The sequence below is a fragment of the Barbus barbus genome (assembly GCF_936440315.1).
Source record: "Barbus barbus genome assembly, chromosome: 45".
In the NCBI taxonomy this organism is placed as follows: Eukaryota; Metazoa; Chordata; class Actinopteri; order Cypriniformes; family Cyprinidae; genus Barbus; species Barbus barbus.
The window spans coordinates 21,710,589-21,729,853 of NC_136723.1; the positions used below are offsets into that span (position 1 = coordinate 21,710,589).

A 19,265-nucleotide genomic window follows, 5' to 3' on the forward strand; every position below is an offset into this window, starting at 1 on the left:
TTGTCTTTACTGTTCCAATACTTTTGGAGGGCACTGTGTATGTATATATATATATGTATAAGATATATTACTAAGATTAAATGATTACAATAGTATTATAAAGTACTATTTTACATTTCATGATGATTTTACTTTTTTTCTGACAGTTGTAGCTGATAATAACTATATGATATAATAATCATATATTAATTTAATTTAAAATAAAAACAATAGTATTATAACATTTTACATGTGATTATGTTTCTGCTGCTTTAATATTTTATGTTGGTGATTTGATTACCTTTCTATGTTATTTACTTCCCTTTTTAACCTGTTTTATTATTTATAAATTACTGATTACTGGAATAATTACTTGAGGATTTATTTTTTATTTATTTTTTTCAGCATCCTTACATTTAATTTGAGTTTTGAGAGACATATAATTTTACTGGTATTGGTATGCAATGACAAAACATTGGTATTATGACAGCTCTACATGTACATGTGTGTATCTTACCGGGACTTCAACGCCTGTCCTTGCAGCCAGGAGCCATTCCCAGCAGGCAATAGCCGTTTCCATGCCATTCTCAGTGAACATCTTTAATGGACACCAGCACAGGTGATGCAGCAGCTGAGGGTCCCATTCTATACAATAAACACAACATCAAATCAAAAGTCCACTGATTTTGTTAATAACTGCCTGTGGTCTTATTGATCTTATCCTGTTATCTATAAAAAACAACATACTGTGAAATTCAACATGATTTGTGGTATATTTCCATGTTTCATTATGCAGTTTTTATTGCAATTTAAAGGCATGAACATCTACTGTTGGCTAATGTAGTTACATGCCTTTGGAGCTGATCAGCAGTGCTGCCATTTTGAACATGACTTCAGTGAAGGCTTCCGGCTGGCCTCTGTCCAGAGCTTCATTCATCTGCCGAATCATCAGCTCATTCAGATCCGACGTGCTCCGCGTGGCCTGAGAGAAATGGATCATGCCTGCCACCTGCATACGAGACACGTGAGGATTTAAGACTGAGCTTCTTTCATAAAATACCCAACAGCCTCTGCTTTATTATTCAGCATTACCTCTCCAGCATAGCGGTTTCTCAGGTTGAGGGAGGCCATGAAGTTGGAGTAGTCTTTCTTCACACATGACGGTCTCTCTGTGAGCTGAGTGGTCTGAAACGTGGATATTATCATTAACGAAAACTAAAACCATAAAAAAAACGGTTAGTTAAAAATAAAAAAATATTAACTCCAAAATAGAAATAAAATAAAATAAAAATATAAAAATAAATTAAACATTTTATTTCAGATAGTTGCAAATAAACAATAACCTAATAAAATAAAATACTACAACAACAACACAAATATATATGTATTTATTATGTTATTGTTTTTAGATATACATACATATTTTAAATAGTATTTTATTTAAGCTAGTTGCCAAGGCAAATTTTCTCATTTTCATTTAGTTTAATTAGATATACTAAAATACAGCTAAAACTTAAATAAAAATGAATAAAAAAAAAAACAATATAAACTATATACACATATAGAAAAAAACTAATTTATTAATTTAAACAAAATGTATAATTTTAAACAAAATTAAAATAAAAACGGAAAACATAAAAGAAATTGTAGTTCAAAAATACTAAAATAAAACTGGTCTGAAATGACAGAGAACATACTTTTCATAAAAGTTCCTGATTGCTTATTATCACTAAGAAACTAGTCAATGTGTCCCTTCAGCATGAACTAAAGCTCAACAGAAGCTGGTCATCTTACACCCAGACTGGTGCTCTGACGGTTGTATCCAGCAAAGTGCAGGATGCTCTCAGTGGCCATAGCCAGACCTGTGTGCTGAGACAGACCCGACACCCAGTTCTGATGCTTATTCAGGTATTCCTGTGGAAAATACATTGATAATGTTGAAAATCATTGCAGAGGATAGTAGTGAAATTAAATATCTATTGCTTTTCATGGGGGGCCAAACCTGTAGGTGAGATTTGGTGACCGATGGCGCCCATTTCATGGCCTCTTTTAAGATTTCTCCACAGCGGGCAGCGAAGTCTTTCACTATGCTCTACACATAACATGAAATCCCAAACATATCATTAATATATGCAATACTTTTCCACATATGCAATACTCAGTTTTTTTTAATAGGAAGCTAAATTCATATCTGTGCTTTTTTTACTCATTTTTTATTCCAGTCAAAAAAAGTCAAATAATAAATTTTTTACAGAATGTAAAATTAAAAATTTATTAAAAATAATATGAACATGCATTTATATTAAACAAATACATATATACACATACATACATACATATTATGTGTTGTTTTGATTATGTGTAATTCAAATATACATTAAAATTATATAGAAATAATATTATATTTTTTATTAAAATATATTAATTTACCATTTATAATTAATATAAATTTATGCATAATATAAATATATACTTGTATAAATTTGTATAACAACCATTTTATATATATATATATATATATATATATATATATATATATATATATATATATATTTTTTTTTTTTTTTTTTTTTTAAATACAATTTATAAATATGTAACATTAAAATATAAATAAAAATATTTAATATAAAATATAATATATAAATAAAAATTGTTGCAAGTACATAAAATTCCAGTGATTTTATTAATTGGGGAAAAAATGAATAAGTCAAGTAAATGTACCTCTCTGGCCTCGTATGTATCCGGCACTGTGATGCGATACGGGGTGTCCGGTATGTCATAATACGGCTGGTCTTTGTGGATGTCCTGAAGAACATTTTAAGATTTTAAAAATCAATAATGTGTCATAAACATCTCCAGTAACAAAACCCTGAACATCTCCATATGAGGAAACGCATATTAACTTGATCTGAGCAAAGGAAGAAGCACTTACAGCGCTGAGTGAAAGAGACAGGGTCTGTAATATATCCAGCATGGTCCTCAGGACACGACCGCTCCACAACAAGTGTGGAAAACTAGACGGAAAAACAAAGAGATATTGCATTGAACATTCAAGAAGAAGACATCAACCTAATACACTTTACTACTGTTTGTGAGGTAACTGATAGTCAGCTAACCCACACACAAACATGACAACATATCGACAGAAACAACATCTCTACAGAACACTTTTGAGTTTAGTATAGTCTGACATCATTTCCTGTGATCGAAATGGAGAAGGACCCACGTCTCAGCAAGTCCTGACAGATATTTGTCAGCCACTCTGCGGATTCTCTTGTGAATATGGTTGAAGTTGACCAACAGGAACTGAGCATGATTTTCTAACTCCTCCTCGTGGGCTTTGGTCTTATCCTAGGAAAAAAGATATGTAATATTAGAGGACAACGACAATGGTACACATCCTCAGTTAGGACAAGGTTTTAAAGACGTTCACATGATTTTTCATATACCTTGTCAGCCATCATCTGAAGAAATACATCAAAGACCTTGTCACCCACAGCAATGACACACTGCATCATTCCTGAGACGAAGAACACAGTAAAGCTGTCAAATAATCATCTATTGATTATACATTTGTGAATCTTAGGACAAGACCCTATAGGTGAATAGGGCAAATTTGAACTAATAGATATCATCAAACTTTAACCAATTGATTAATCTCAGCACATTAAGAATTTAAATTTTGTATTGCACGTTTTCTGAAATATGTTTAAATGTGCAAATTAATAATTATATAACTGATAAATGTCCTGATTTGCATACATTTCCAAAACAAATCAGAACATTGGATTAAGCTAGGTTTATAATTCTGGTTTCATTTTGTTGCCATCTTGGATTTCTTTATCATCACTCCATGAATTGTAAAATAATGTAATAGGCAGAATAAACACATTTTCACCATGTTTTTAGGAATAATATTAGGAATGATATTATGGTCAAGCTACGCTTCAGCATAGAAACAGATATATAACATATCTGTAAAGTTTGGTGTAAGTGCTAGTGAAAAGGAGAAAACAACTCATTTGGAGAAAACAATGTCATGAATCACAAGTCGAATTAAATCATCCAGAAACAGATCATACCTGATTTATCCTTCTGGATCGCTCGGTCCTCAAAATATCGAAACATCACTTGAAACCGATCAGAATCCGGTGAGCGTAACACCCTGAGAAGATACAAGCGGTAATGTTCAAGCAAAGAAATACACCAGTCTAAAACAGACCGGCATTTACTCACATACCTCATGTATTCCAGTCGGTAAACGGACAGCAGGTAGGTGGACATGGCAAAGTCCAGTTTATTGATGAGCGCAGCGACCTCCGGTGGAGGATCCAGCAGGTTAATGATGGTGCCTCTCAAATCATTCAGCTCAGCCTAGAAACACAACAATTTACAGGGTGAAACTATGATGCACAATTTCATCCATCATGTTGGACAAGACAGTTCATATTCATTAACATTATGTATTTGCCTGCACTCACAATATCAGAAGAGAACACAATTTGAACTGAGTTGGATATCATACAAAAAATACATTAAAAGGTATTTGTGACTTTTTCTGAAGATTTTCTGAATAATTCTGAAGATTTCCTCATATGAGCTCTGATTTCTTATATAAACTCACAATTGAGAAATATAAACTAAGGCTGCCCGCAAATCAAGATTTTTCTTGTTGACTAAACGTTTATATTGACTTAATTAAAGTAACTAAATATACACTGGGGTTGGGGAACTAAACCATAATAAGCCTTTAATATATAGCCTATTTTGAGTTCATAGAGTTCACATTCATAAAGCTTTTAAATATTAATTAATAAACTAGTGGTTTCTAAGTCAGTGTCGGCTGCAAAGATGATGTGGATGCTGATTTGCCATCTCTGCAGTACAGTGGATACACCTTCAGAGAGAAATGCACCTTTAATATTGATTAAATAATCAGAGAGTATTTGTTTTCTCTTTGAATTGGTTCATTTTAAAAAGTAGACATTTGAAGCTTTCTGTAGATATATTTCTCAAGTAGCCTATACGCTGAGTTACGCCATGCCTTGTCATTTAGTAGCGTGCTAATAGCTTCCACACTCCGTACAAAGGCGTGGATATGCAACGTCTAAAGTTGCTACTACTTACATGTTTCAATGATAAGTATGAATGATTGGCGAACGTTTGGATTTCTTACACTATATACTTTAATTACATCAAGGACCAGCCGTTAAAGATCTGTCCATCACCGACAAAGACAGTTTTTTTCCTGCAACTAACCAACTAATAAAACTTTAGACGACTAAGGCTCCGTTTACACTAGAGTGTTTTCGTTTTAAACGGTGTTTTAGAATGAGAACGATCCCTGTTTACACTGGCGTTTCTGCTGCGTTTCAGAAACAATCTCTGTTTACACTACACAACCAAAAACACATGTGACATGACCATTCATGCAGGTACATTTGTATCGGTAGATTCCCTATTATTTAGATGGCAGACGCGTCTGCGTGCTTGGAGCGGTCGAATGGGGAATCTGCCCATACATATCTATGGGTACAACAATGAGCATGATGTTATTGTTTACACGGTGTTCAAGGATACGCAGAGAGAATGTGGGCAGCCACGCCATCGTTTTCAAGTCTCCGTTTTGGTCCGTTTACACTGAAACGCAACACCGGAGTTTTCAAACTAAAACGGGGTCTGCAGCGTTTTCAAAAGTCAACCTCGAAAACGCCGCAATAGTGTAAATGATAGCCGTATCCGTAGCAAAAGTTATTCGTTTTAAAACGTACTAGTGTAAATGGGGCCTAAGCCTCTTCTTGTCGCCTAACGTTTAGTCATCTATTAGGGGGCAGCCCTAATGTAAACTCCCAATTCTGAGAAGAAAAGTCTGAATTTTGGGATATAAACTCGCAATTGCTATAAAAAAAAGAGTCAAAATTAGACAAAGTTGCAATTACCTTTTTAATTTTGTGGCTGATCCAAAAAACTAGAATAGCGAATTCCTCAGAATTGTGAGGAAAAACATCAGAATTGCAATAAAATCTGCAATAAATGCAAAATCGTGAGCTCTAAATTCAGAATTGTGAGGCAAAAAAAATCAGAATTCTGAGTTTATATCTCATACTTGCGACTTTTTTCTCAGAATCGCAAGATAAAAAGTCGCAATTACCCTTTTAATTTTTTTATTTGATGGTGCAATCGACACTTCTGTATAGATGCTTTATAGTTTAACTGAGTTTGCTTCATAATTTATCAAATTTTGCAACATTAACACCATTTTTTTCCTGTTTATCACTGTGAAGCTCCTTTGAAACTATCTGTATTGTATAAAGCACTATAAGAAAAAAATGTGACGACCAAACTTTTCTGTCTGATTTGGTGAAGCAGGGAACAAGCCGTCTTTTATATCAAGAATCAAACTGATTTAGCTGTACCGAAGTGACCGTATCGTTCTTTAGGGCAGAGTTATACTGCAGTTCTGAGCGCAGCGGTTCTCCGCTTGGGAACGTCAGCAGGGGGGATTTGGTTGCGATCTCACACACTCCCTCATACCACTCCTCCGGCCACAAACCTGAATATGAAACATGACAAAATCAATCAATATTCAGACCTACAAACTGGATGGCTTATGCTAATCTTTTATTTAATATTGGGTTATGTTTAACAGAAATTGTAGCAGTATTATTAAAAAGCTTCCTTCTGTCATATATAACTACAATTAGGTATTTTTAACTGGTAGTAATTTTTATTTTTATTGTTCAATCTTAAGAAAATAAACAGCAACAAAATATATGTTGACTTATATAAGTGATTTATAAATGACAATTATTTGACCTGAGCCCTCAACAGCGAAGCCCATCACCACCGAATACAGCCAGAAATCTCTGAACAGCTTCTGCAGTCTCGGTTTGGCCTCTTTTATCGGCGGCAAACGTTTGGTCAGCTATAAAATAAAAAGCAGATAGATGAAAATAAGAACAGCTTGATACAACCAGGTTAAGCAAAATTATTATATGTGGAGAGTAAAATAAAGTAACAAAGCGTGTTAATATTTATTTCTAAATATTTGCACCAAAACAGACTGATTTTGCAAAGTTTACTCGTGTTAAATTAAAAAGGTTGCTTTTATTTGATTAAAAATAAAGTAAAAACAGTCATATTTTGTTATTTTCTATTTTAATATATTTTAAAAATGTAATTTATTCCCATGATGACAATGCTATAAACAGCCATAAACAAAAATAACAAATTATTGCTATTTAGTTACAGGAATAAATTACATTTAAGAAGTCACATAGAAAACAGTTTTAGATTGTAATAATATTTCACAATATTACTGTTTTTTGCAGCCCTGGTAATAAAGTTAAAACACACAGTGAAAACAAACTTAGCAAACAAAACTTTATTCATATAGATTTATGGTTCAATAAAAAAGTTGGTTAAAAGTAAAACAGTAACTATAAAAGTTTCATCTTTATTCATTCAAGCAATTATTAATTTCTAAATCATGAAATGAATATTAACAGAACAATTTTTGTGTCACATTTGCAGAAACGCCATTCTCTTACCACAGCAATGACAGGAATGAGAACTCCTAAATTACCAGCGCTGCTGGACGCCTGAGGAAAAATGAACATAAGAAACATTCAAAAGCAGAAACACTACATTACTCAAATACTCCATGTGTGACCCTGCAGCACAAAACCAGTCATAAGTAGCACGGGTATATTTGTAGCAATAGCCAACAATACAATGGGTCAAAATTATCGATTTTACTTTTATGCCAAAAATCATTAGGATATTAAGTAAAGATCATGTTCCATGAAGATATTTTGTAAATTTCCTACCGAAAATATATAAGAACGTAACTTTTGATTAGTAATATGCATTGCTAAGGACATCATTTGGACAACTTTGAAAGCGATTTTCTCAAAATGTAGATTTTTTTGCACCCTCAGATTCCAGATTTTCAAATAATTGTATCTCGGCCAAATATTGTCCTATCATAACAAACCATACATCAATGGAAAGCTTATTTATTCAGCTTTCAGCATAAATAAAATGTATAATGTATATAGAATTTAAAAAAATTGACCTTTATGACTGGTTTTGTGGTCCAGAGTCAAATTTTAGCTAGATATTTCATGCCTTTTCCACTGTCGCCTGTGAATGCTTTGGACAAATCCTATTACAGCACTGACACCACTGATCTGCTCTGAATACAAACAATCCTTGCTGTTGTAACTTTTAGCAGACCACACTGCATTTCAACAATTCCTCCCTTAATCATTATATAACATTTACAGTGTCTCATATCATGAATGCTAGATGTGCGGTACTTTGCATGCTTGTCCTACAATGAAGTAGAAAATGTAGTAGAACATTACAGTCGTGTAAATAACAATACACGACTGTAATGTGAAGGTTCGGTACCTTGAGGGCCGGGCCCTTCTCACTGGCTCTTTCACTGGCTCGTTTCCCCTCCAGCCCCAGCTGCACGAACAGCTCCAGCAGATTCACCAGCAGCTCATCCACCATCTGCTCTGTCTGCAGGTTTGCTGCGATGTTGGCCAGAGCGTTGATCACGGCCAGAGAACAGTGTCTGGATAAACATGACAAAACTGAGCTAACTGACAAGATAGAGATGCAATTGACGAAATGAAACAGAACAGTTTTATTCCTTCCTGTTTTTTCTTTCATTTTAATTGTCACTTAAAAGATTCAGATCATCAAACAAATTTTTATATTACACAAAGATAATTCAAGTAAATACAAAATGCAGTTTTTAAATGATGATTTCATTTATTAAGAGAAAAAAGCTGTCCAAACCTACCTGGCTCTATGCAAAAAATGAATTGCCCCGCACCCTGTTAAATCTGACTGAACTGGCAGGATGTTTTGGGTCATTGTCCTGATCTAAAATCTAATATATTCCTCTGATGACATAGCTGAATTTTCAGCAGTCATAAATAAAATAAAATATTAAAATCTAAAACTATATTATACAATATTAATGTTACTTTAGCCTTGGTGAGCATAAGAGACTACTTAAAATAATTAAATAAAATAGAATATTATTATTATTATATTTAGCATTATTTGTTTGGTTATTGTGTTTATTCTGTATATTAAAATGATTTATTAATAGTAATAACAATAATAATACAATTATTATTTGTTTTTGTTGCTTATGTTGCTTTTACATTGATCACTTGGCAAGTAAATTACGGCGAGAAAAATTCATTTAAAAAATGTGACATTTCTGAGTGAAACAGAATATTCAGGATAATAAGGGCAGAGCATGATTTTATCTAGTAGGATTAATATGATTTTTCTCCATCCACATGCTCTTGGAAAAGTCATCAAGCCTAAAAAATCCACTGTAAATCATCACCTGTATCCATGATCCTTGTAGTCTTTGGTGGAGTAAACCATTGAGCTGGCCTTCACACTAATCTGCTGGAACAAGTTCCAAACTTCCTGATAAATATATTGCTGTGGGAGACAAACAGACAGAAGACATTAGCACCAGCAGGCAATCAAAAGAATCGCTGTGACAGAAGATGGAAGTGCTACGTACGTTTCCTGTGATGACCATACAGCCCAGCTGATCTATGATGAGGACGTCGAGCTGGGACGGAGGCTGGCAGAACTTCTGCTGCAGGATCTGTAGGATGGGCTCCATCACGCGGGGAGTGTCTCTCAGAGCCACGGCGATGTGCCCTAATGCTCGAATGGTGTGATCGGGGATGAGGTGGGCGTCCCTGCAGGAGAGGGACACAAATAACCTTTTAGGGATTCCCTTAAAAATAATAAAATATCTGGTTTTCTTAAATTCCACTTGAGAGATTCAGAATAAGAATGAAAGACTATTAACTATTTAATGACCAATAAGAATTAACTTTGGATCAAGATGCATGATATGCGATTTATTGTCAGATTTCAATAACATACTTGTCATTTTCCTGCGAGATGTAAAGACGGTTGGAAAGACTGGCTAGGAAAGCCTCAACGATGACTGAGTCCATGGACAACCCTGCTTTTAAACACCTGGAATAACAAAAAAAGTCCCTTATTAGTGACTAGTAAGTTATTAGACTGTGGTGAACTATATGAAAAACTGCAAAGTCATATTATAGACTGTTAAATTTCAAGATATAGCCTGAATCCCAATTCACATACATAAAGTACGTACACTACCGTAGAAACGATTTCTTAATATCTTTGAAATAAGTCTCTTCTGCTCACCAAGGCTGCATTTAACACAGTAAAATCAGTAAAACTGTGAAATATTTTGTTACAATTTAAAATAACAATTTTCCATATGAATTGTTTTTAGATTAAATTTACTGCCGTGCTGATTTTCTGCTCAAGACATACTTTTAGCATACTATGATTTGGAAAACACTACTCTGAAACTCATATAATGTTAGGCACAACTTTCACCTGAAAATATTTTCATAGGTATAAATGAGGTTTACCTGCATATATTGTCGATGGAAATGTCTCGGAGCTGCTCATACATGGATGGCTGGCTCTTCCTACTGGAGTGAGAACTGAAAGTGGACTGGGAATGTTCATTGGTCACATGGATCTTGATCTCTCCTAATCCTGTTAAGTGGGAAATGGAGTTGGACTATTTGCACCGTTTCAAATGTTTTTACTTCTTAAAGGAATAGTTCACCTAATGAAGATTTACTGAGATCTGAGATGTAGAGGAGTTTGTATCTTCATCAGATTTGGAGAAATGTTGCATTACATCACTTGCTCACCAATGGATCCTCTGCAGTGAATGGGTGCCGTCAGAATGAGAGTCCAAACAGCTGATAAAAACATCACAATAATCCACACCACACCACTCCGGCCCATCAGTTAACATCATGTAAAGTGAAAAGCTGCATGTTTGTAAGAACCAAATCCATCATTAAGATACAAGTCCTCTATCCATAATATCGCTTTCTCCAGTGAAAAAGTCGTCTCATCTGAATCAAGAGAGAAATATGCATAGATCAAGCCCCGTTTAGAAGTGAAAACAGTCCAAAAAACCTCTAAACAAATATGTGGGTGGATTTTGATGTGAGAGAACGGGAGACTTTTCACTGAAGCGTTATTATGGATTATGGACTTGTATTTTGACCAGAAGCAACGTTTTGAAATTAAAATGTCGTAATGAGGGATTTGTATTTAAAACCAGCTTTTCACTCCACAAGACATTCATTCCTGGACTGGAGTGGTGTGAATTACTGTGATGTTTTTATCAGCTGTTTGGACTCTCATTCTGACGGCACCCATTCACTGCAGAGGATCCAATGGTGAGACAGTGATGTTAAGGTAAATTTCTCCAAATCTGTTCTCATGAAGAAACAAACTCATCTACATCTTGGATGGCCTAAGCAGGAGTAAACATTCAGCAAATATACAAATATACGCAGCATAAATCTAGATATCAAAGATATCAAGGGGAGGATCTCACCTGTGGTGTACTGACTGTGGTACTTGTAGAGCTTCACTAGCACAGGTGAAGGTACCACTAGGAAATCTCTTAGAGACATGGTGACTGAATGAGCCACCACAGGGAAACTCTCACACAGCCGTCCGAGACCCTGTTTCATGAAACGTCATAAATGTTGTATTTTACCCCTAAATGTTCAAAATGAATTTCTTCAGTGCAGTTTGAGAGGGGCAGAACTCTGGACGCACCTGTAAGCAGCAGATGAGCAGAGGCATGTGAGCGATGATGACCTTACTGGACGTCTTGGACTGCAGCTTCTCGGACAGTTTTGTGCAGAGGTTTTCTGCACCTGGCCGAAACAACCCCAAAAATGAACGGTTAGAGAAATCACATGACACATTCATGAGGCACATGACACCAGAATCCTCTGTGAGTCTCACCCTGCTCCTCTGTGACAGCCCACACCATGAGGTCCACGCAGGCGGCGTTGGCCTGGCAGCGCAGTTTGAGCGGGTTCAGCTCGCTGTGCAGATACTCCACGTCATGCAGGATCCTCTGCAGCTCAGACTGACTGCTGCTGAACTGCTCCAGAACAAAGTCATGAACCTCCTTCACGAACGACACCTGCAGGTCTGTGTACATCAAACCATCACATAACAGTATCCAGAGTTACTAGAGTTACTGAAAGCCATGAGTCTCAGAGATGTTAAACATCTGTGTGAAATTTAGTGGCTTACCTGATTTGGCTAATATAGAAAAATGTATTTCCTTTTTATTTATTTTCCCTAAACTTTCTATTCCAATTATCTAAACATTTAAACCCTTTTTCTACTATATATTTAAATATTCTGATGCCAGATTTTATTTGTAATAAATTGTAATTTGATTTTATTTAATTGTTGTTATAATGTTAAATATAACTCATTCATAATAATTATAATAGCACAAAAAATATTATTTATTTATATTTTATAATACATTAGAGTTTTAGTTTATTTGTGTGTCAATTTACAGTTTTTTTATTAATTGTTATAATAATACATTTAACAGATTAAGAATGATACAATTATTTTTATTATTATTAATAAGACAACAATTATTTGGTATTATTAGAAGTGGTGAACGCATCAATTCTTTCTGGGACTATGCGCTTTTTCAGAAGGGGCTATCTTGATAACACCATGTTGAGCAAATATAGACCAATATCAAATCTTCCTTTCATAGGTAAGATTATTGAAAAGGTAGTTTTTAATCAGCTGAACAACTACTTAAACTCAAATGGATACCTGGACAATTTTCAATCTGGTTTCCGAGTGCATCACAGCACAGAGACTGCACTCATTAAGATTATAAATGATACTCACTTTAATTCTGATTCCGGCAAAATATCAGGGTTGGTACTACTAGATCTTAGTGCTGCGTTTGACACTGTCGATCATAACATATTTCTAGAGAGACTGGAAAACTGGGTCAGGCTTTCTGGAATGGTACTCAAATGGTTCAGGTCATACTTAGAAGGGAGAGGTTATTATGTGAGTATAGGAGAGCATAAGTCTAAGTGGAGGTCTTTGACATGCGGAGTCCCACAAGGCTCAATTCTTGCACCGCTCATGTTTAGCCTGTATATGCTCCCACTAAGTCAAATAAGGAGAAAGAACCAAATTGCCTATCACAGCTATGCTGGTGATACCCAGATTTACCTAAACGTAATAGAATAAAATAAAATAAACGTAATAGAATAAAACAACAATAATATGTCTTGTTAACACTATTTAAATTTATTCATTACATACTATTTACAATTTACCTTTCATGTAGTATAAAGTGTCCCTCAGCATTTTAAAGATGGCCACATACAGCGGATCACTGAATGTCTTGTAGAACAGATTAACTGATGCATTGACCTGTAAGAGAAAGCAAATATCCAGAAATCAACAGACTGTCTTTTGAACAGAACAAAGCAGAAGCATCCAAATCAAAGCAGGTACCTCCCGAACTTCAACCATAGTCTGATCCAGTGTCTTCATAAAGGATTCTGACACAAACTGCTCGACCTATCCAAGAAGAGAAAGGAACCACAAAAATGTCAAAAGAGTGAACAAAAATACATCACATAATATACTACAGTAGCGGAAAGCATTACAGAGGCTGACCATTTGCAGAAGCTGCCTCAGTAAATCCAGCGGTACATCAAACCCTTTACTGTTGCTGCCAGTGAAGAGCGGCGAGACAGAGAAGCTGGAGCTTATGGTGGAGAAATAGTAGTCGGGGTCCACAGCGCTGCCATCCGGCAGGTACGAGCCAGCTGGAGCACAAAAAGAAAACCAGGTTAAGACCCATCAAACCTAGACAGCATTTCTGGGTATCAAAGGCTTGTCCAAACATGTCTACTGTACTAAAAATAATGTCTAGTAGGCAAAACTAATAGTAAAAAATATATTCTTTTTAAAGTTACCTTCAAAATAAGGAGCAGAAGGGTCAGCAGGAGAACTGGGAGGAAGTCCGACACGTTCTGGACTGGCCTATAAAACAAAAAGAGGTCATTATTAACAAAATCACAAATGCAATAAATGTTAAATAATACATGAATATATTTTATATGATTATATTTCATATGATTTTTATATTTAAATTGTATATGATGCCTGCATGTCTATATAAGTAACTTTAACAACAGAACTTACTTTTCTTTTTACTGTTTTATTAATATTTTTTCTTATCAAAAGTATGTATGTGATACTCTAGAGCATTGGTCTCAAACTCAATTCCAGGAGGGCCGCAGCTCTGCACAGTTTAGCTCCAACCCTAATCAAACACACCTGATCCAGCTAATCAAGGTGTTCGGGATCACTAGAAACTTCCAAGCAGGTGTGATTTGGAGCTGGTAGGAGCTAAACTCTGCAGAGTTGTGGCCCTCCAGGAATTGAGTTTGAGACCTCTGAGTATTATTTTATGTTTTTATTCATAGGACACTGGTTGGCATGGGTTTTGTGATGGTAAATTTAAAACCTTTTGAAGACCAACACAATTTAAGGTATAAACGTAAGGGGAGATGGAAGGGAAATTGTTCGATTTCTCAGAAAATAAGACTTCATGGCCTGGTTGCACAGACAGGGCTTAGACTAAACCAGGATTAGGCCATTGTTCAGTTAGGACATTTAAGTAATTTTTATAAACGTGCCTTAGACAAAAACATTACTGGTGTGCATCTTGAGACAAAACAAAGGCACTGATATTTTATGATCAATCAGTGTAAGTTTCTTTCAGTTGAAACAGCTCAGACTTACATTTTAGTCTGGGACTAGGCTTAAGCCTTGTCTGTGAAACCGAGGGAAAATCTTCTTTCAGCATCTCAAGTAAATGTATCTTGATTTAAGAATGTTTAGATATTTATACTAGACAAAAATACTGAGGAAGACAATTTTTGCAGTGTATGTACCATGACTTTAAGAATTTAAGACTTTCTGCTCTGGTTTAATACATTTATAGGCCTCAATTTGTGGATGGGCAAGTTAAAACGTACAGAAACAGTTGCAGACGCCCTCTGCTGGTAGAAGGAGAAAATGCATTCTGTACCTGTTGTGAGATGCTGGAAACGCTGCTGGTTTTACGGCGTAAAGTGTCGCTCTGGCAGACGGTGAGGAACGAGCTGGGTAGGATGGAGCGGAAATCATTAAAGGATCGTCGTCGGGTCACTTCCGCCCCGTCTCCTGCACCCAAGGGCTGAGGACTGACCCGTGGGTAGAGTTTGGACAGCAGCGGCTCCTCTGTGTTGCTGTAGCGGCCAAACGCTCGCACCATGCCGAGCAGACAGGGCACTGTGTATTTACACAGGTGTTCTGGGTAGGAAAATCAGAAGAGATATCAAAATTGACCCTCTTTATTTATTCATTTCAATTTATTCTGACTAAATGTAGCTGGTCGAATTGTGCTTGTTTATTATATATTCTAAAATATATATGATATCATTATAAATTTAAATTATATACACTATCAGTCAAATGTCTGGAATAATTCCGATTTTTAAATTTTTTTGAAAGTCTCTTCTCTTCTCCAAGGCTATATTAATATTGTGAAAATATAGTTATACTGTGAAATATTATTACAATTTGAAATAACTGTTTTCTATTTGAATTTACTGTTAAATATAATTAAATCCTGTGATATAAAGCTGAATTTTCAGCATCATTACTCCAGTCTTCATATGATCCTCCAGAAATCATTCTAACATTCTGATTTGCTGTTCAATTTATTATTGATTATTATTAGTTAAAATATTAATAATTATAATAAACTTATTTTAAATTGCTATATTTCACAACATCATTTTTAAACTGTATTATATATATTTTTTAAATCTTGAAAAAACATTTTTATCAGATTAAATCTAGATAGATCAAATAAAATGCCATCCTTCATTATTGACCTGCCACACATTATGAAAGGTATGAATTTCTAATAAACAAGGTATTCAGGGTAGGAAGAAAACACTGACCTTTATCTTGGCCTTCGATGTTCTGACACGTTTCCTGTAGAATCTGCATGAGGTTCATTAAAGCCTCCAAAATCTGAAAGAGATTTGAGAGGAAACTAAATATATCAGTGCTGCTCTTTTCCCTGTAGACCTCAGTCAGCATAATTAATATGACATGAATGAATATGAAGCTGTGACAGACATTGTATTGTTGTATTCCCAGGTGTCATCAGCTCAGCCAGTGACAAGATACAAACTATTAAACTTGTTTTTGTTAAGTCAAATAAAAATGACATCTCTGAATACAATCAATTCATCTGTGGTGAGAAATTAAACTTCTCTTTTGAAATACAATAGGACAGCAAAATCAGTATAAAGATAATAATCAGAAGAACACTGACAGAAACAAGGAACTAGGCACTTATGACAACGGTCTTGGTTGAAAATTGAAAAGCAGATTCATTCAGATTAGCAAAGTAAACAAGAGCAAGCAAAAGCATCATGAACACACCTGGATTTGCATGGATTTGTCCATCTCAGCAACGTCCGAGAGCATGGTCACCAAACAGAAGGAGAAATTCTCCGCAACGGGAAGTGCTTCTGAAAACACAAAGATGAGAGACATGTAAGATCAGGAACAACTGAGAATGTAATCAGGAAGTGTAATAAAAAGACCAAAATATATTTTTATACCTCGTCCTTTTCTCTCTGAGCTCTCCTCGATCCATTGCACCCTGGGTAATCCCTTCAGCAAACCCAACAAGTACGGGACAATAATGTCCTTGTGCTGGAGGAGCAAATAAACATACAATTCAGGACTACAGACCATTATTGCTCATAAACACCATGAATGAATTCACTTTGATTAACATAACACTACTAAACGTAATTAGTTTGCTTTTATTTTTATTGTAAAGCACTTTGTGACTCCTCCTTGTCTGTGAAAGGTGCTAAAAAAAAATACATTTTACTTGCTTACACTATAGTAGCACTACATTGACATTTTTCCTTTAATTGCTTTAATCAATGAAGCTGAGGAGAGCGACTGTGTTAAAACCAGTACCTGCAGCTCAGACTCCACCAGGAAGATGCCGAGGGCGATCACAGCATCTCTTCTCCGCTCATCCAGCTGGAAAACACCACGGATGTCCACGGGACACATGCATTGTAGCTTCTGGACCTATATAACACATATACGCAAATGTATTTAAACATGTCGTCTTCATCATTCAGAAACAGTGAGAGCCAACATGCTTTAATTTGTTTAAATATCTAATCATGCATTTTGTCTGTCAAGGTACCAAATTGAACATGATACCATTAGGGTTATATGTGACCACAAAACCAGTCATAATGGTCAATTTTTCGAAATTGAGATTTATATATCATCTGAAAACTTAATAAATAAGCTTTCCATTGATGTATGGTTTGTTAGGATAGGACAATATTACAAATAGATACAACTATTTGAAAATCTGGAATCTGAGGGTGTAAAAAAAATCTAAATACTGAGAAAATTGCCTTTAAAGATGTCCAGATGAAGTTCTTAGCCATGCATATTGCTAAGTTTTGATATATTGACAGTAGGAAATTTACAAAATATCTTCATGGAACATGATCTTTACTTAATATCCTAATGAATTTTGGCATAAAAGAAAAATCTAGAATTTTGACCCATACAATGTATTTTTGGCTATTGCTACAAATATACCCCAGCAACTTAAGACTGGTTTTGTGCTCCAGGGTCAGATATTACTGTTAACCAAAACTATTAAAACATTTTTGTTCATTAAAATAAAGGCAAAATTAAATAAAATATAAATATGAGATGAAAAACTACTAACTAGTAATAAATAAAAAATAAAACTGGAATTTATAAACAAAAACAAAAAACCTAAATCATTTTTTATTTTATATATATATAATATTTATATATATATATAAAAGACAAAAACACATAAAATTAATAAAAAATAAAATGAAAGCTGAAAATATAAAAATAAAAGCTAATTCAAAATATTAATAAAAATTATAATAGCATATAAGTAATACTAAAATAACACTGGACACCACTCAATAATACGACAGGTGCACACACATCATAAAAACGTAATGATGCAAGATTATGGACAGAAGTTCACCAGTGTGTAAGGAACTTTATAACATACTTCCCTTTAAAACTAGACTATTGATCAAGCCTTTTTCTGTTTCAGGTAAACATGTATACTTCAGAATTACAATTTATTATTATTATAAATCATTCCTTCTGAAGCAATAAGGGTCAAATAATGTCATGTAGCCAAAAAGGTCCCAGAAAACCAGCATAAATAGAGAATCTCACAAGCAAAACTGACTTTAGGACACCAGCGTGTCGCATATACTTGGTTTTAATGAGAGCAAAGATTTACTAAGACTCAGAAAATGTTTTGTTCTCAGAGTCACAATGACTTTTCTACAGAGATCCGCCCTTGAAACACCTGGTTTTTCACGTCCTGTCAAACAGTAATAACAAAACAGCCCTGTAATGTGTCTGGGTTAATGCATACTTTATAACTCTGAGCTATAAATGACCAGCAATTACTAAAACATCAGCCAGCACAGCTACATTTATAAATCAATAAACTTAAATACTGTATAAATGTGGTTAATTTGTGTTTTAAATCTAAAAGTACACATTTCACTCAAAGCAAAAATATTCAGTATTTGACTATTAGAACATTTATTATTATTATTATTAAATTGACAGTTTTATGCTGTCACTGATTATTTCCTATAACTGTATTGTACGTGTAACAGAAGCATTTAAAATAAGCAATGATATAAGTGATTATTAAATTGAATTCGTATTATATAGATGATTACAGGTGGGTATTAATTACTAACGTAAATATCTCTTCAGCCCTTAAATGTGGAGGTTGATGAGAAACAACGTAAAACTAGCAATGTCAGTCGATTTGAATGGCTGGTCTTTAATATTAGGATATACATGTTAACAAAGGGTATATAAATAAGAGAGGGCGTCAGATATTTGATTAAACTTTGATTTGTTTTGGTTGTGTTAGCTGTTAGCTTCAGATGCTAATAGGAAGTAAAACTCTCACCTTGTCAAGCGGAGCGGGTCGATGAGCAGCCAGAGAACGCGCGAGAGACAGAACAGTATTAAAATAAAAACCTCGCGACGTCCCTTTCAAAGACATTATTCATTTAATATTAAAAACAAACAAATATCTACATCTTAAAATGAAACGTTCGTCAAGTGACAACAGATGAGAGATGCGACTACGGAAAGCCCGAGCGCACATTTGACAAGGTCACCGTATTCGTGCTGCAGCATTTACGCGTTCGCTTTTTTTTGCTTCAATATACAATAATAATTCA

General features: G+C 34.7%; 1 protein-coding gene across 3 annotated transcripts in view; it reads right to left on the reverse strand.

The window, feature by feature from the left end:
- Positions 1 to 19,126, reverse strand: part of LOC306864148 (phosphatidylinositol 4-kinase alpha-like) — a 38,855-nt gene extending 19,729 nt beyond the window's left edge. For 2 of the 3 annotated variants that reach the window (XM_079407889.1, XM_079407890.1), the window contains exons 1-32: positions 18,989 to 19,126; positions 16,951 to 17,067; positions 16,581 to 16,674; positions 16,399 to 16,487; positions 15,909 to 15,981; positions 14,990 to 15,252; positions 13,869 to 13,935; positions 13,567 to 13,718; positions 13,402 to 13,467; positions 13,221 to 13,317; positions 11,854 to 12,045; positions 11,662 to 11,762; positions 11,435 to 11,564; positions 10,443 to 10,572; positions 9,916 to 10,011; positions 9,542 to 9,725; positions 9,356 to 9,456; positions 8,395 to 8,563; positions 7,530 to 7,580; positions 6,796 to 6,904; positions 6,396 to 6,532; positions 4,220 to 4,353; positions 4,062 to 4,144; positions 3,429 to 3,499; positions 3,206 to 3,330; positions 2,912 to 2,993; positions 2,701 to 2,784; positions 1,982 to 2,071; positions 1,774 to 1,893; positions 1,072 to 1,164; positions 832 to 988; positions 497 to 624 (exon numbers count right to left, since the gene is read on the reverse strand). In XM_079407889.1, coding sequence (XP_079264015.1) covers positions 497 to 624; positions 832 to 988; positions 1,072 to 1,164; positions 1,774 to 1,893; positions 1,982 to 2,071; positions 2,701 to 2,784; positions 2,912 to 2,993; positions 3,206 to 3,330; positions 3,429 to 3,499; positions 4,062 to 4,144; positions 4,220 to 4,353; positions 6,396 to 6,532; positions 6,796 to 6,904; positions 7,530 to 7,580; positions 8,395 to 8,563; positions 9,356 to 9,456; positions 9,542 to 9,725; positions 9,916 to 10,011; positions 10,443 to 10,572; positions 11,435 to 11,564; positions 11,662 to 11,762; positions 11,854 to 12,045; positions 13,221 to 13,317; positions 13,402 to 13,467; positions 13,567 to 13,718; positions 13,869 to 13,935; positions 14,990 to 15,252; positions 15,909 to 15,981; positions 16,399 to 16,487; positions 16,581 to 16,674; positions 16,951 to 17,067; positions 18,989 to 19,084 — 3,681 coding nt within the window. In that variant the 5' untranslated portion in view covers positions 19,085 to 19,126. Of the gene's footprint in view, positions 1 to 496; positions 625 to 831; positions 989 to 1,071; positions 1,165 to 1,773; positions 1,894 to 1,981; positions 2,072 to 2,700; positions 2,785 to 2,911; positions 2,994 to 3,205; positions 3,331 to 3,428; positions 3,500 to 4,061; positions 4,354 to 6,395; positions 6,533 to 6,795; positions 6,905 to 7,529; positions 7,581 to 8,394; positions 8,564 to 9,355; positions 9,457 to 9,541; positions 9,726 to 9,915; positions 10,012 to 10,442; positions 10,573 to 11,434; positions 11,565 to 11,661; positions 11,763 to 11,853; positions 12,046 to 13,220; positions 13,318 to 13,401; positions 13,468 to 13,566; positions 13,719 to 13,868; positions 13,936 to 14,989; positions 15,253 to 15,908; positions 15,982 to 16,398; positions 16,488 to 16,580; positions 16,675 to 16,950; positions 17,068 to 18,988 lie in introns of all 3 variants that reach the window. The other variant, XM_079407888.1, reaches the window with a different exon arrangement.
- Positions 19,127 to 19,265: the final 139 nt, after the last annotated feature.